The 15,177-nt window shown below is 44.8% G+C and overlaps 2 protein-coding genes across 2 annotated transcripts; one reads left to right on the plus strand and one right to left on the minus strand.

The window, feature by feature from the left end:
- Positions 1–518: 518 nt before the first annotated feature.
- LOC133500038 (protamine-like protein) lies at positions 519–1,369 on the minus strand. The gene has a single exon (XM_061818597.1). It carries the CDS (start codon positions 1,242–1,244, stop codon positions 519–521), a length of 726 nt encoding a protein of 241 aa, XP_061674581.1. The 5' UTR covers positions 1,245–1,369.
- Positions 1,370–4,698: 3,329 nt separating this feature from the next.
- tspan36 (tetraspanin 36) lies at positions 4,699–12,050 on the plus strand. Its single transcript, XM_061818220.1, has 7 exons — positions 4,699–4,897; positions 8,698–8,889; positions 8,976–9,050; positions 10,297–10,386; positions 10,529–10,678; positions 10,774–10,857; positions 11,575–12,050. Exons 1-7 carry the CDS (start codon positions 4,838–4,840, stop codon positions 11,653–11,655), a joined length of 732 nt encoding a protein of 243 aa, XP_061674204.1. The 5' UTR covers positions 4,699–4,837; the 3' UTR covers positions 11,656–12,050.
- The last annotated feature ends 3,127 nt before the right edge of the window (positions 12,051–15,177 follow it).

The following is a 15,177-nucleotide window of genomic DNA, read 5'->3' on the forward strand; positions in this document are numbered from 1 at the left end:
ATGTTTTGAGCAAAATTTTAACCTCAACTGCCCTGTAAGTGTAGATTCTGCGATATTCACATTTTTTAATAAAAGTAAAACTTCTTCCCTTCACAAGATACCTGTCAGACTCCAAATAAACTACACAGTATGGTTAATTCTAGCTGTAACTCTCAACTGACAGGTATAATAAACAACACAGTACGATTAATTCCAGCAGTAAATTTTAAGACTTTATTTTTAGTGCATTTATAGCGCACTTTGATACGCCTCATTCTGTTTTGTGTTTTATTTAAAAATGTATGTGGTCATCTTTGAACTGCAAATCGGATTCACGTTTCTATCCATGAGTTTCCATTGTATGGATTGGCGGCACTTGAATGAAATGAAAGCAAGTTGTCTATGAATGTTTTATTTGCACACAGAAATCATCGTTGGAACACAGGAAGCAAAAAAAAAAAAAAAGGTCCATTATGTGCTAAATGTGAATAAATACAGAAAACGGGAGCGAGTACATCGTGCGGCGCGCGAAGCTGCCACTAATAGAGTCTGCTCAGTCTCCTCCTCCTCCTGCGCCTCCTCCTGCGCATCAGGGGTCTCCTTCTGCGTCGGATCCTCCTGACTCGGACCCTCCTCAGCCTGCGGACCCGCCTGATTCTCCTCCTCCGCCTCCTGGGCGCCCTCCTCCTCCTCCTTCTCACTCTCCTCCGCCTCCTGAGGGACCTCCTCCTGCGAGACCTCCTCCTCCTCCTGAGGGATCTCCTCCTCCGGGATCTCCTCCTGAGGGACCTCCTCCTCCTCCTCCTCCGCACGGACCTCCTCCTCCTCCGTCTCCTCACAGAGCTCCTTCTCCTCCTGCGCCTCCTCCTTCTCCTCCTTCTCCGGCGGCGGGGTGTGGCCCTCCTGCGCCTTCTCCTGGAGCGTCTCCTCCGGACTCTCCTCCTGCGCCTCCTCCGCCGGCCCCTCCTCCGCCGCCTCAGCCTCCGGATGCCCCTGCGCCTGCGAGGGCCGTAGGGGTTGATCCGGAGCCGCCTCCCCCTCGTGCGCACGATGTAGTTCCTGGACACCAGCCTGCGGACGGCCATTCGGAGCTTGCCTCGGTTGCGCGTCACGTCGTAGCCGTTGGCCTTCAGGACTCTCCTGAGACCCGCCAGGGTGGTGCCCGAGGGCCCGCTATAGGAGATGGCGTTCAGGATGAGGTTGGACAGGGCGCCGCCCCCCCTCTTCCTGGACCTCCTCCGCGGAGACATGGCTGCAGGGGACATTGTCGGTGGGCCGCAGCCGTATGCAACGATATTCTGCGGTTCCTCCAGGTGGCCTGGTGGTCGGTGCACTGCGGAGCTTAAGTGCCGATTGTGCCGGACGATGATTTTCTCCAGACATTTATCGCTTCTCGGCTCTTAGTAACGTGCGCGCTTCAGAGGGATGAGAGACTTTCAGACAAAGTGCCGCAAACCCGTGACGCGTAGTTCCAAAAATTTGGAGGGGGTGACGTCATCGAGCCAAGCGCGCCTTATTACAAACGGCGGCCGCGGTAATAAGACGCCCAAATTTTGAGGCAAGGCGTGAATTTAGCTTTCAAGCAGAGCGGGCACGGAGCCTTCAGTAAAGCCAACTGTGGACTGTTTTAAAGACTTTATGAGTTCCCCCGTTGGATGAATGAGGCTGATATGGTGCGCATCTGCCCTGAGATCGATTTTTCATTATTATTATTGTTACTATTTTCAAAAGGACTGCAGCTGCAGGTTGCACGATGACCTCGTCCGCCTCACGGTTCTGAGGGCTGGGGTTTGGATCTCCCCTCCGGACTTGCAGTGCGTGGTGCGTGCCCCCCACATTCCAACAACATGCCTTTTAGGGAAATTGAAGAGTCTGAGGTAAGGTGTGAGTGTGAATGGTTCTTTGCTGAAGTTTTTTTGCCCTTCCAGGACTTCCTATGAGCGGAGTTTGCACGTTTCTCAAAATTATTTACACAAATACATCCACGATTTTGAAGGCTTCCAGATCCACTGATATATCGGTGATTGACAATTTGTCATTAATATGTTTTAAATAAATTGCACACGCCTTTGTCGTGACTTCATCCATCCACTTTCTTAGCCGCTTATCCTCACAAGGCTCGCAGTAGGGCTGGAGCCTATCCCAAGTACCAATGGCCAGGAGGCAGGGTCCACCCTGAAATGGTTGCCAGCCAATCGGAGGGCAGATTGAGGCAAACAGCCACACTCACAATCACACCTAAGGGGCAATTTAGAGTGTCCAATTAATGGTGCATGTTTTTGGGATGTGGGAGGAAACCAGAATGCCCGGAGAAAACCCACGCAGACACGGGGAGAACATGCAAACTCCACACAAAGGAGGGCCGGGATTGAACCCGGGCCCTCAGAACTGTGAGGCCAACGCTTTCCAGCGGCTCCACCGTGGCGCTGTCATGACTTGTAAATATTCAACTCTGCTTGTGAATTTTTGAAAGTGTGGATGTGGATCAATCGGTACCCACAATTATTTTTTGGGGGGAGATAAACGTGAGGCAGTTTTCAAAATATTCACACAGCAATCGTGGGAGGGCACGACCTCCGTCCGCTAGGGGGCGGTGTTGCTGTCTCCGCTGATTATGTGAGCGCAATTCATTTTTATGGAAATATACATAGCCGCTGTCGTTGGTGAAAGCAATTTTTGCGCCAACACTGCAGTTCTGCCTACCTCTGAGCTTCGACATGGACACATATCTGACGTCTTGGAAGCGGCGGCTCTCCGTGAGGTCGGTGGCAAGCGGTGGGGCGACATTATGCAAATTAGCTTCACAGGTTCCAACAGAGGAAGAACGCATACAGTCACTACACGGTACCACTGCAACCAGTTCAGGGTGTACGCCGCCACCTGCCTGATGACAGCCGGGATTGGCTCCGGCACTCCCACGACTCTCGTGAGGATAAGCGGCTCAGAAAATGGACGGATGGAAAGTACTATTAAATAAGATGCGATAAGCATAACTGCCGAGCAGAAATGTTGCTACTACTTTTCCTTTTTAAATTCCCACGGCTGCCATCTTGTCTATTTGTTCGCAAACAAAGGCTAGATGTCTTTTTTTCTTCATTTTTGCATTTTTACTCAAGTTGAATCTGCACAACTTTTTACCAAACATCTTCATTTTTATTTTCACGTGTTTATGTATCTTACTAAGTACCAAGTGTGAGTAGATTTAAAGTGACATGTAAAGCACTTTGAGTTACCTGTGCATAAGATGCGTTATAGATTGTAAATTTGCGTCGCTTTACATTTCCCACCTCTAAAATGCAGTGAGATGCTATTGAACCCGTGTGGCCTGCATGGGAGTCATGCGAATGCACCATTACACAAGAGTGACTAAGTGTGATTCCAAAAGCGCCTTAAAAAAAACATAATTTCCTCTATCGGAGGCGTCAGAGCCACTGATCTAAAAAAAGAAAAAAAAAGAAAGACTGGTTCATTGGCCACCAAAACTGAAGTTTCCATCCGCCATCTTGATACTCCCAAAATAACCATACCGTCCTGTGCAGCGACAGCAATTATTTGCGTTAATCGCCAGTTTTGTGGCTGTGAGAAAACATTCTGCAGGCAAGTTAGAAAGATTTACTTTGACACTGTTAAAGTTTGCTGGTAAAGTTTTTTTTTTTATTTTCTGATGAGCTTAATTCACTTGAACAAAGTTTTGTTTATGGTTGTTATTGTTCACTCTCTGCTTCACCTTAACAGGCTGACCGTTTTTCGTGAAAAAGCGACGTCAATATTTTCCCAAACTTCATCAGTGGATAAGCAAGAAGACATTTTCCGTGAAATTTTTGATGAATTTCATCATCCCTAACTCTGCAAATTGAATTCGATTTTCAGATGCGAGGAAAAAAAAATTAAATTTTCCGTCTGAGGTGGGACGTCGCAGAGACAACAAATGAACGATGCGTCGAGCATGTATTTGCCCATTGGGAATCCTTACTTCCAAAAATATAGCTAACTGATTGACTTAAAATGTAATGTTATGATGATAGTGAGTCACAGCGTCACGGAAATCGGGCCCGAGGTAATTTCTTGGTAGTCACTGTGTTATATGTCTTTCCTTTGCATTTAGCCTTTATTGTCTTACCAAGTCGAATTAAAAGTTACCAGAACTGGAAAAAATGTCAAGCTCGCACGACCAGTTTTAATTCGACATGCCAAAATTAGATGAAAAACACCCATAACCATGCCCTCCACACGTTTTGGGGAGTACCAAGATGGCGACCGACAGGCTTCAACCAATCGACATCCCGCTCGATGTGTATGCGCTCCCCTATCTTTTTTTCTACATCAGTGATTCCCAAACATAAGCGTGCCGTGGGAAGTTATCCAATTTTATGTAATTGCTAAAAAAAAAAAAAAAAAAAACATTTCCAAGAAATGATGTATATCTTTATTCAGGCCAGTGCCAGCGAGGCACGATGACAAACAGAACAAAAAAAAAATCCTCCTCTATTGGATGGCAGGAAGTACATATAGTAATTAATCTATCAATTTTTTGGTGACATTTAACTTTCGTTGGTGTCCCGTGATTTTTTTTTTTTTTTTTTTCAATTGTAAAATATGTGCCTTGACTCGATCAAGGTTGGAAATGACTGTTCTAGATCAGTGAGGCGTCGGAGCATCGACTGCGGAGTTGCCCCGCCTTCCCCGGTCCTCCAGTTCCGGGAAATGTGACGTCACTAGCCTCGGCTCCCTCGTGACCGGACTGAGGAGGGTCACAAAAAAAAAAAAGGAAACGATAGTAAAAGAGGGGCGACGCCGAGACCTGACGCCCGGCCGACTTCACCCACCTCTTGAGTCTCCTCAGCGCCGCTTCGACGACATGGACTGCGGCATCATCACCTCCAAGACGGTCCTCCTCTTCCTCAGCTTGGTTTTCTGGGTAAGGATTATTTTTTTTAATATAATATATATTTTTAGAGTCATATCCTTTACGTTATCAAATGGTGTTTATTTATACAAAACAGCTGTGAAGTTACTCAAAATCACAACCCCTTGTGGCTGAGTTGAACGTTAAGCGATTCTTATCGCCATGTTTGGGGCTCGCATTAAGGAAGTAAACATTTCTTAATCTTGATTATATATTTTTTAGGAAATGGCGTCGTCGGAATATTATTAAAAAGTATTGACGTGTTTTCACTCCATTTTTCTGTTGAGTTCACATGGCGTCGTTTCCGTCGTCATGTCGCCTTTTCACCCACTTTTACTGTCGTTTTGACTCGCGTTGGTTTTGCACTGGCTAAACATTGACTTGAGCTCCATTTCAGAAGTGCGGCCAGATTGCAACCAAGGAAAACAGTCGTGGCTTCATCTGACATCGCTGTGTTGACTTGGCCTAGTTTGTTGTTATTATTTTTCAGAACATAAAGAGACCTATTTAATTAAGATCGTATTTTGATGAACATGAATTTTATAGCATTCAGAAATTCTCCCATTCCATTATAAAAAAAAAATCCAATTAATTCACCGTAGAATAACAACGTTTTCAACAATCGCATTTTCCCGTATGTTACAGTATTAAAAAATACATTTAATAATTGACCACTCACTAATCGAAAAGCAGGTATGGAGAAGATTCAGATTCTCCCATGATCCCTTTAAAATAAAAAAAGCAATATTAATTAAAGAATAGTGTAAACTCAATAAAGATTCAGAATATCACATCCCATCAAAGTAGAATAAAAACAGGAGTTAAGAATGTCTAGAGATGACCCAATTTCTTAAAATATATACATTTTTTAAATGTACTTATAATTAAATAACTGGAATTTAGCAAATTCAGAGTCTCGAATCTTGTAAAAACATCCTAAAAAAGAATTGATTATTTGCTTGTCAAGTAAAAAAGACCAAGATCTTCAGATTGTCACCAAAATAAAAATAAATAAGACTATTCTGACACGCTCCCATCACTTAGATATATTTTTTTATTTATAAATTCATCAAGAAATGTTCTTCATAGTTGACTGACATTTTGTTAATAATTCCATTGAACTAAATAATTTTAAATTTATTTGGACATAAGCATCATGTCACACTAGTTCAGAAAGAAAAAGTTTCGACTTGACTAATAATGACAGTGCCTGATTAAAATAGTGGTTTGTGTTTCTCCCAATGCTAAAACTGGGAATGGATCCAAGCAGAAGTTATTTCAAGTAGTTATTATGCTTGATTTTAAATAAATAAATCTCATTGAAAGTTGCACAACTCGCCTCTGAGTCCGTGCCCTGCAGTAAGTTGCAACCCACCAAAATCACTCCACTTGCCTCCCGCTTCCACGTCGAATCGTTGCGCTTTCACCACATTCCAGCAAGTCGGTGACTCCTAACCCCCCCCCCCCCCCCCCACACACACACACAAAAAAAAGCTTCTTTGCTGCCTCGTTCCACGGCATTAGACTTTGGGGAGATTACGGGGCGAGCCTGGGGGGGGAGCGAGCGAGCCCACGGCCGTCCCGTGACCGCGGAGTGATTACGAGACGTGAGTCATGCGGCCCAGCGGAAAGACAGGTGATCGCCTGCACCTACGAATACACTCTTGGAACACATGAAAGTGACGTATGTCTTTTTTTTTTTTTTTTTTTACCCCCCCCCACCACTGATAAAAAGCAGGTCAAAGGTGAAATGGGAATTGTGACGTGCTGATAATGACTTCACAATCACGGCGGTGTCTTTCTCATGGATTAAGGGATACTCTGAACACTATCACGATGTGACAGTCATTTTTTTTTTTGGAGAAGTCAGTCACATGTTTGCAAAAAAAAAAAAAGATGAAAAAAAAACGGGTCACGATGATATGCTCTTAAAGGGCTCCTCGCTAGATGAGCTCACGTGAGACCACGGGTGATGGTATCAAGAGCAAACCTCTTTGTGGCGCTCTGAACGGCTGGTTCGTCGCCAACTTGTTGTGCACGAGTTGACGGACACGCTTGATAACGCTGCTGTTAAAAGTTGCCTCAGATTAACTTTTTAAAAATGTTTGTACAAATAATGATGTTTCGTGAGGAACCGAGTTCTGCTTCTCATTGTGAAATTAATTTATTAAAGGGGTAATCCAGTGCTTTGCATGAACAATGTATCCCATAGGTCATGTAATATGTACTCTATCTTGACAATGTGATGTTAAATCCTCTCATTTAATAGTGTTTTGAAAAGATTTTCATCGACAATTGTGAATTTTCAGGGGTGCTGCCATTTTTGCAAGTCACATGACTTACATGCTCGGATGTGACGTGTAAGGTGCCGGACCAAAGGCTCGATTACATTGCGCCCAGCGCCGATTTCTCGGATTTATCCTCATCTGATGAAGAAATAGCAGTACCGGTTGATCGGGAAGACTGAGGAATACTTCCAGACAGATTTGAACCTGTGGCTGGAAATACTGTTGGATATTCGGATGGTTCATTGGGATCAATGACTCGGAGTGCATAAACAAAGGCCCGAGGAGGTCTGGGCCGGCAGCCGCGGATGGTTCTTCAGACGGGAATGACGCGGAGTCTGACGAGCGAGCTCTGGTGGCGAGCGAGCTCCGGCGGCGAGCTGAGCCTTAGCGTCCAGCGGAGGCCGTTAGCCGAGCTTCGGGGAGAACATGCAAACTCCACACAGGCAGGTCCGGGATTGAGCCCTGGGCCTCACAACCGTGAGGCCGACGCTTTCCAGCTCATTCACCGTGCCGCCTCTTTTCACAACATTTTTCCTAAAAATAAATGCCTTACAGACTATTTTATTTTGGACAAAAAAAAAAAAAAAAAAAAAGCTCTAACTTCTGCTCCCGACCTGAGCTAAACTTAGCTCCTCCCTGACATAAAAAGATGTTAGCTCAGCAGTTGAGATGTATCACTTGAATTTTTGTCCCATGAGCCAGGGCGTTGGCGGAATCTTGTAGCATCTTAAGAGCGACCGCAAGATAACTGAATTTTTCAGCAAATAGATCCACAGAAATCAAAACCATATTTGCTAGCAATATTCAGATGGTTCTTCGGGCGGAATGACGCCGGAGTCTGACTACTCGAAGGCCTACGCACGGGACAAGGCCCCCCCGGAGCTCCGGGCCGGCAGCCGAGGATGGTTCTTCGGACGGGAATGACGCAGAGTATGACAAGCGAGCTCCGGCGGACGCCGTTCGCCGAGCTCTGGCTAGTGAGAATTTGAGAACTGCTTTATGAAGCCAACAGAACCACTTCATCAAAAAACGGGGATGCAATACTAATGCCACTAAACCGACTTCAGCGATGGTGGCGCGGAACTCTGTCCACTCAGACTCAAAATTCCCCCACCTCTCCCGAAACCTGAGCAAAATTCCGTCCAGAAGTGGGAGTTGAAATCCTTCTTACAAGGGATTCTGCCAGACGTTCCCAAGAGACCCTAAAAATATGGTTGGGCCTGCCAGGTCGAATTGCCATCTTTCCCCACCGTGTGAGTCCACTTGAGTACCAGGTGGTGATCAGTTGACCGCTGCCCCCCTCTTTTCACCCAAGTGTCGAAGACGCGAGGCCAACCGCAAGTCCGTACCGGTGAACTGACCGAGTGCGAACGTGGTGTTTATGCGTGAAGCGCCAGATAACTTAGATCCTTCGATGTTTGGGACACACATAGCCCTCCACCTTGATAAGGTGACTTCTTCCAAGAGGGGGTCTCAGGACTGAGTACCAAAATGTAGTTAATTCCTAAATGTGTCTGTTTCCAGGGTGCAGGTGCTGGCCTGGCTTACGTTGGCGCTCAATTGTTTCGCAGCTATGGCAACTTCGAGAACTTCATCGAGGACAAGTATATGCTCATCCCGGCCGTGGTCATCATCGGCATCAGCGTGGTCATGTTCATCTTTGGCCTGCTGGGATGCTGCGCCACCATGCGAGAGTCCAAAGTGGGGCTGAGCTTTGTGAGTGCCCAACTCCGTCCGAATGTGCGTCGGCAACACTTCGCTATAATTCTGATCTCAAATGTTGTTTGTCTTGTTTCGTGTAGTTCTTTCTGATCATCATGGTGATGTTTGTAGCTGAGGTGGCAGTTTTGGTGCTGGGTTTCATCTACCAAGGCAAAGTGAGTCATTTCAAACATTTGGTACGCTATCGCTATAAACATTCTGCAATAGATCTTGTGATGAAAAACACATAACATTCACTTCAATGTCTATGCGAGAAAATAAATGGGCGGAGAGCGCGTCATCCATGCGCAAAGTTGCGGAAGTATCATTCGACGACATCCAAGTGGTCGCCATGTCGGCTGCATGCCCTGTCCGTGACGTCACCCCGGACATTCGCCATTGGAAACACGCGGCGGACCCGACTATGGGAGACGAACACACAACCTTCTGGCACAGGAGCTCTTTTCGAAGAAGAGAAAATCACAACCGAGTGAAGTTACCGGGGCAATATTACCCTATTGTTTCGAGCCATATTTAGATGAGATCACGGCCAAACCGCCTCCCTGTCCAATCCACTTACGCGGCGGAGATGAGCCATCGCGGCCCGGCGCCGTCCGTCGCGCACATCGACACATTTAGTACGCCTGTCATACGGACGCGTATCTTTTGTTACGTTATGAGAGACGGATTACGTGGTCCGCCCCAAACAATTATTTTTTTTTTTAGTAGCTGTACACATCTACCTGTAATTTTGAAACCCACGAACTCTCGTCCTTTGCACCCGTGAAATCCATTTTTCACGACGAACCGGGTCTCTTGCAAATTTATGAAGGGTAAATCCGTCCTCCCGAGTGTTCAAGCAATGTCCAGCAATTCAACGAGCCGGCATTTTGGCTAACACGAAGGAAAAACGAGCTACCTTCCCGGAGGTAAAACTAATAGAAACAAACGAGTCCACTTGAGGGCGGTCCCGCCATGTACGTCACTTCCTGCTTTTTCCCGAAAACAAATCCCTCGAGAGGATTTTCATGGCGGGAGTTACAAAAAGCTGTACATGTCAAAATCGTGTTTTGTGGTGGGGGGAAAAAAACTGCATGGGTCCATGTCGGCTGCCGTTTTTTCATTAATAACATACTAAAAATCATGCATTTCATGACAGCGGCCCTTTAATTGTCGTCGCAGGATCAATGAAGCATTCATCCAAGGTAGCGACACGAGTCGCAGAGCGATAAAGATTTGACATCATGCCTTGCAGTTTAGCATTTCAAAAGTCAATTTATAGTGCTAACATGAAAACCTATAGATTCATTTATAGAGTATTATTATTTTACTACGGGGACATCTGCTAGTTCTTATGGGCCACTACAAAATCCATTTTTTTTTTAAATTTTTCAAACGTTTATGTTTCACTTGTGCGCGCAGATAGACGGAGGTCTGGAGCACTCCATGAATGACGTCTTCATGAAGTATGACGATGAGCAGACCAAGGCTGTGGACTACCTGCAGACTCGGGTCGGCACCTCCATTTTGCAAAACCTCTGATCGGTTTCTTTTTCGTTGGACGTGGCTTTCGTCAAACAGTTCATGTTTTTTCCGACCTAGATGACTCGAGTGGAGTGTGAATCATATTTTAGTTTTGTTATTCTTGGTGCAGTTGCAGTGCTGTGGCGTGTGGAACTACACCAGCTGGTACAACACGACCTGGTATCAGAGCCACAACACCACCGTCCCAGAGTCCTGCTGTAAAAATGGCAGCACGCAGTGCACCGGCAGGTTGGACCAGTTAGACCTGCTCAACTTAGAGGTGAACTAATAACGCTGGATGTCCACCACTGTAGTCAAATTATGAAATGAAACATGGCATACGTACTCTGTGGTTCTCTGTTGTGTGCGTTTCAGGGTTGTGAAGGCAAGGTGGAGGGCCTGCTCCACGACGTGCTCAAATACGCCATCCTGGTCATTCTGGGCTTCGCCATCATCAAGGTAACGAACGATGCGTCCAGACGCTCTGAAAATTGAACACCGCTGTCGACATACGCATTGAAACGGATGCGTGCCGGATTTACGCTGCAGGTCCAAGTCCCCGATTCCAATTCGATGCTTAAATCCAATTTTTTTTTGGACTGTTGAGACGATGGGAGTAACCTTCATTTCGCACTGTCCGACATCCACGGTGGTTTAGTTTACCGTAATTTCCGGCCTACGAGCCGCGACTTTTTTCACACGCTTTCAACTCTGCGGTTTATGCGATGATTTGTGCAATTTTTTTAACGGCCACAAGGGGGCGCTCCAGCGGAAAAGGTAAGAATGAGACCGGTGGAATGTATGTGCCGAGGAAGTGAATTTTACTGGCCCTGTTAGCGTTAGCGCTGTGCTAGCATGTTGCTGCTGTGTTACTGGGATGTCTCAGTGATACTTATCGGTAAGTTTTATTTTAACAGGCCCTGTTACGTTAGCGCTAGCGAGACGTTAGCTTTAGCCCTTTAGTGGTAGCATGAGCGTGTTGTAGTAGCAGATTGGTGGTGCGCATTGTACATCGGTAGAAGGGTTTCCCTGATCCTTTTTTTTTTTTTTCGGTCAACTTTGGGGGGTGCGCGTTATACTTCAGGATGCGTTATATTCGAGAAATTACGGTAACCTGAACTCTCCTCAAATATAGGGAAACGCGAAGAGCACTTGAGTTTCCCCTTTTCTTTGCAGTTCTTCGGGATGCTGAGCGTGTGCGTGGTGGCCTGTAAAAGCGGCGGCCGGAGGAGCGGCTACCAGCCTCTTTACGCCTGACCAAAAAAATTGCCACTTCAGCACCTCATTTCTGACTCATTTTGGTACGTCAGCGAGTGTTTCGAGCATGAATGTCGCCGTATCGCATTTGGCTCAAATTCACAACAGTTTTTCCGTCTCTTTTTTTTCCCATTCGTACCACATTTTTTCAACACATTGTATTTTTTTTTTAAAATCACTGCATATGAATTCAAGTTGTTTCCGATTTTTCCTTAGAATGCGCCCTCATGGGTTTAAGGCCTTATGCCGAGTTGCGATATTTATAGCTGATTTGATTACTCTAACATTTGCTTTGTTTTAATGAGGATGTCATTTTTTTTTTAGGTCTCAGTGTAGTTACAGCTCCACACGGTTGTATTGTCTTTCTAAAATAAAGTATTTCATATAAAAACGCATTTTGTGTTATGTATTCTGCGGTGTGGGAGTGAGGTTATTATATTTCTGCTGTTTTTTTTAAGATTATTCTTTTTTTTTTTTTTAAATTGGTGTGGTGGGTCGAATAAAACGCTCTAATCCAATAATGTGATCACATTATTCCATTATGTTGATTGAAGTGAATTTGTCTAACATTAACTTAGCTGTTCAAGCAACATAATGGGATATTAATCAAGCCACAGCTTTGATAAAATAAATCACTTTAATTTGACAATTGGCTGCACTGTCCTGCACGTGGTGCAGTTGTCTGAGGAATGATAAAAACCGACATGAAATGGAGAAAAACTGCAACGATATGACTAATTTGACACGACTACAACGACGTTTTAAGAAACTGGCTGCGCCATAACCGATGGAAAATTGTGGTCAATATCCGTTGAACGTGAAACGAAGATGATGTAAATATTTCAGCATCTTATTGACCGGGTATGACGCCTTCATGTCGTTGCCTATTGCTCGGTTTAAATTTCTACTTGATTTACTTCGCTCCAGGCAATGTTCACAGCTGACTTTCCTCATCCTCTTTCACCTTGTCTATTTTTATGCATTGTCTGACAGCTTTTTTTCCTTTTTTATTTCACCTGTCTCGTTTTTTTTTTTTCCCACCCGAGGTGTGTTTTGCCCCGTCTGTCGCTCAAGAAGTCCATCCATCTGCTCTCTCCCGCGTGCTCGCTCATGTCAATTGCAATTCGTTACGTTAATACGTGCAAATGGGAAATATTTGTTCGCGATTGCTGTGCATTTGTGGTTGATGGTTGATCAATGCCTGGGGGAAAAAAATGCTTGTGCATAAAGTTTTAAAGCGATTATGGCAAAAAATGAGTACAGTGTTACATTATTTACGGTTTTTCCTCAGGCGTTCGAGTACCGATTTTTCTTTCGAAAACAAGCAAAAAAAATCTCGAAATTTTCGTTTGAAAAGGGATTTGTTCGAGAACTGAGTATTCACTGTATAGCCACAAATATATTGTACTAAGAAAATGCAACCTTGGTTCTCGATCACAATCCGTTCCAGAAGGCGGTTCGAGAACCGATTTGTTCAAAAAGCGAATCAAATCTTCGTACGGAGGCTGCGTTATACACAATAACGCGCGTCGTGGGTCAGGTGGTCGGGACGTGGGCGTTATGTTATTTCCGGGTTTTGTTGAGGTGTTCGAGTACCGATTTTCATTGGAAAATAGAAGCAAAAAAATCTCGAAATTTCCTTTCGATAACCGAAAGGTTATTGCTTGAGAACCGAGTATTCACTGTAGACTACAACTGCATGTAGGCAGGGAATATTTTGCATACCAGGAGATAAGAGACAGTGCACGTAGAATTAGTGTTACTGGTACCACATTTTGTGTAGCAATGTTTTTTGCATTATGAGTTTGCAAAAGTATTCAGACTCTGTACTTGGCTACGAGTACAAATACTTTTGGACAAAAAAACAAAACAAAGTCCTGTGTTTAACTCACAAGTAAATTACTCTAAGATGGACTTGTATTTTTTAAAAGACAACATGTTTTCATAACAACTGAAAAGAGACTACAGTGTTTGTGTTTCAGATCAGACAAAATATTTGAATTTCAGAAACTGGCCCAAAATACAGTACAACGCATTCACCACAAATCCATCTCGAAGCTGAAAGAAGGAAAAGCAATTTTAAATAAGGTTGCAGATGGATGAATATTTTGCTTCTCTGAATATGTAGTGTGCTCGTCCGTATCACTGCTGTCCTTGTCCCCCCCCCCCCAACCCACTTACAAGATCTAAACTGCAGTTGACTTTACCCCTCCATGTAAGCTTTTTTTTTGGGGGGGGGGGACAAATTATGGAATAGTATTATTTCCAATACGGAGTACAATTAAAAAGTACAATACTGTTCTGAAGTACAGATTACTAAAAAAAAATAATAATAAAACACAGGATATAGTGTATACCAGTTGTGTACATTTCTACTTGACAAAATGTTAATTTACATTATACTGTACATATTGCATTGAGGCAGTACGGTGGAGCAGCTGGTAAGGTGTTGGCCTCACAGTTCTGAGGACCCGGGTTCAATCCCGGCCCTCCTTTGTGTGGAGTTTGCATGTTCTCCCCGTCCCTGCGTGGGTTTTCTCCGGGCACTCCGGTTTCCTCTCACATCCCAAAAATGTGCAAGATTCATTGGACACTCTAAATTGCCCCTAGGTGTGATTGTGAGTGTGGCTGTTTGTCTCCATGTGCCCTCCGATGGGCTGGCGACCAGTTCAGTGTGTGCCTTGCCTCATGCCCGTTGACAGCTGGGATAGGCTCCAGCACCCCCCGCGACCCTCGTGAGGATAAGCGGCATTCAATTTCAAGAATATGGCTACAATCACCTTCCTGTCTACTCTTCATTGGATGGCGGGAGTCATCAAAATGTGAGTAGTTTTTCCTTTATTGTAATTTGATTACACATTGCTGTTTTTAGTAAAATGACAGCTGCTAATGTTTGCCCCCCCGACGTATGTGTTCCTTGGTGTTTTTTGTAAATAGACGCCACGACGCTCCATTTGTCAGAGGCCATGAGTGTTCATCAGGCACAAACGCAGCGCCGGCACACAACAAAGCGTGAAAGATCAGCGCTATTCCGGTCGGATCGTATTAGTTTCCGTTACATGCTGCATCACTTTGCTTGATAGTCACAGCGCCAAGGGTGGCCAAATGACGGCCCGTGGACCTTAAAATCGGTCTGCGAGATCGCTCGGTCGGGTCTTATTCGACTTGACGTTTGCTCCGAAGCCGCCTTGCGTCCACGTTTGCGCCGTAAATCCCTTCTCAACTCGGAACTTTATTTTTATTGCTTTCGCAACAGACAATTTCCCCGAATGGCTGATCATTTAGAAAGCGATGTGAACATTAAGAGTGATGTGGGTGATTCATGTTGTACTTGTTGAAAATTTTTATTAATTGTAGTCTTTTTGTTCTCAGTTCTTTGACGTTTTGTGGTATGCGGAACAATTTCTGTCGTCCTGCAGATTCCCAGAAAAATGTTTGACAATTTCCTCCGCGCCACATTCCATCTGAGAGCTGTTCATCTCTTGGCAACGTGGACGTCTACACACGAAACACTTCACAATA

This window comes from Syngnathoides biaculeatus, chromosome 4 (genome assembly GCF_019802595.1).
Source record: "Syngnathoides biaculeatus isolate LvHL_M chromosome 4, ASM1980259v1, whole genome shotgun sequence".
In the NCBI taxonomy this organism is placed as follows: Eukaryota; Metazoa; Chordata; class Actinopteri; order Syngnathiformes; family Syngnathidae; genus Syngnathoides; species Syngnathoides biaculeatus.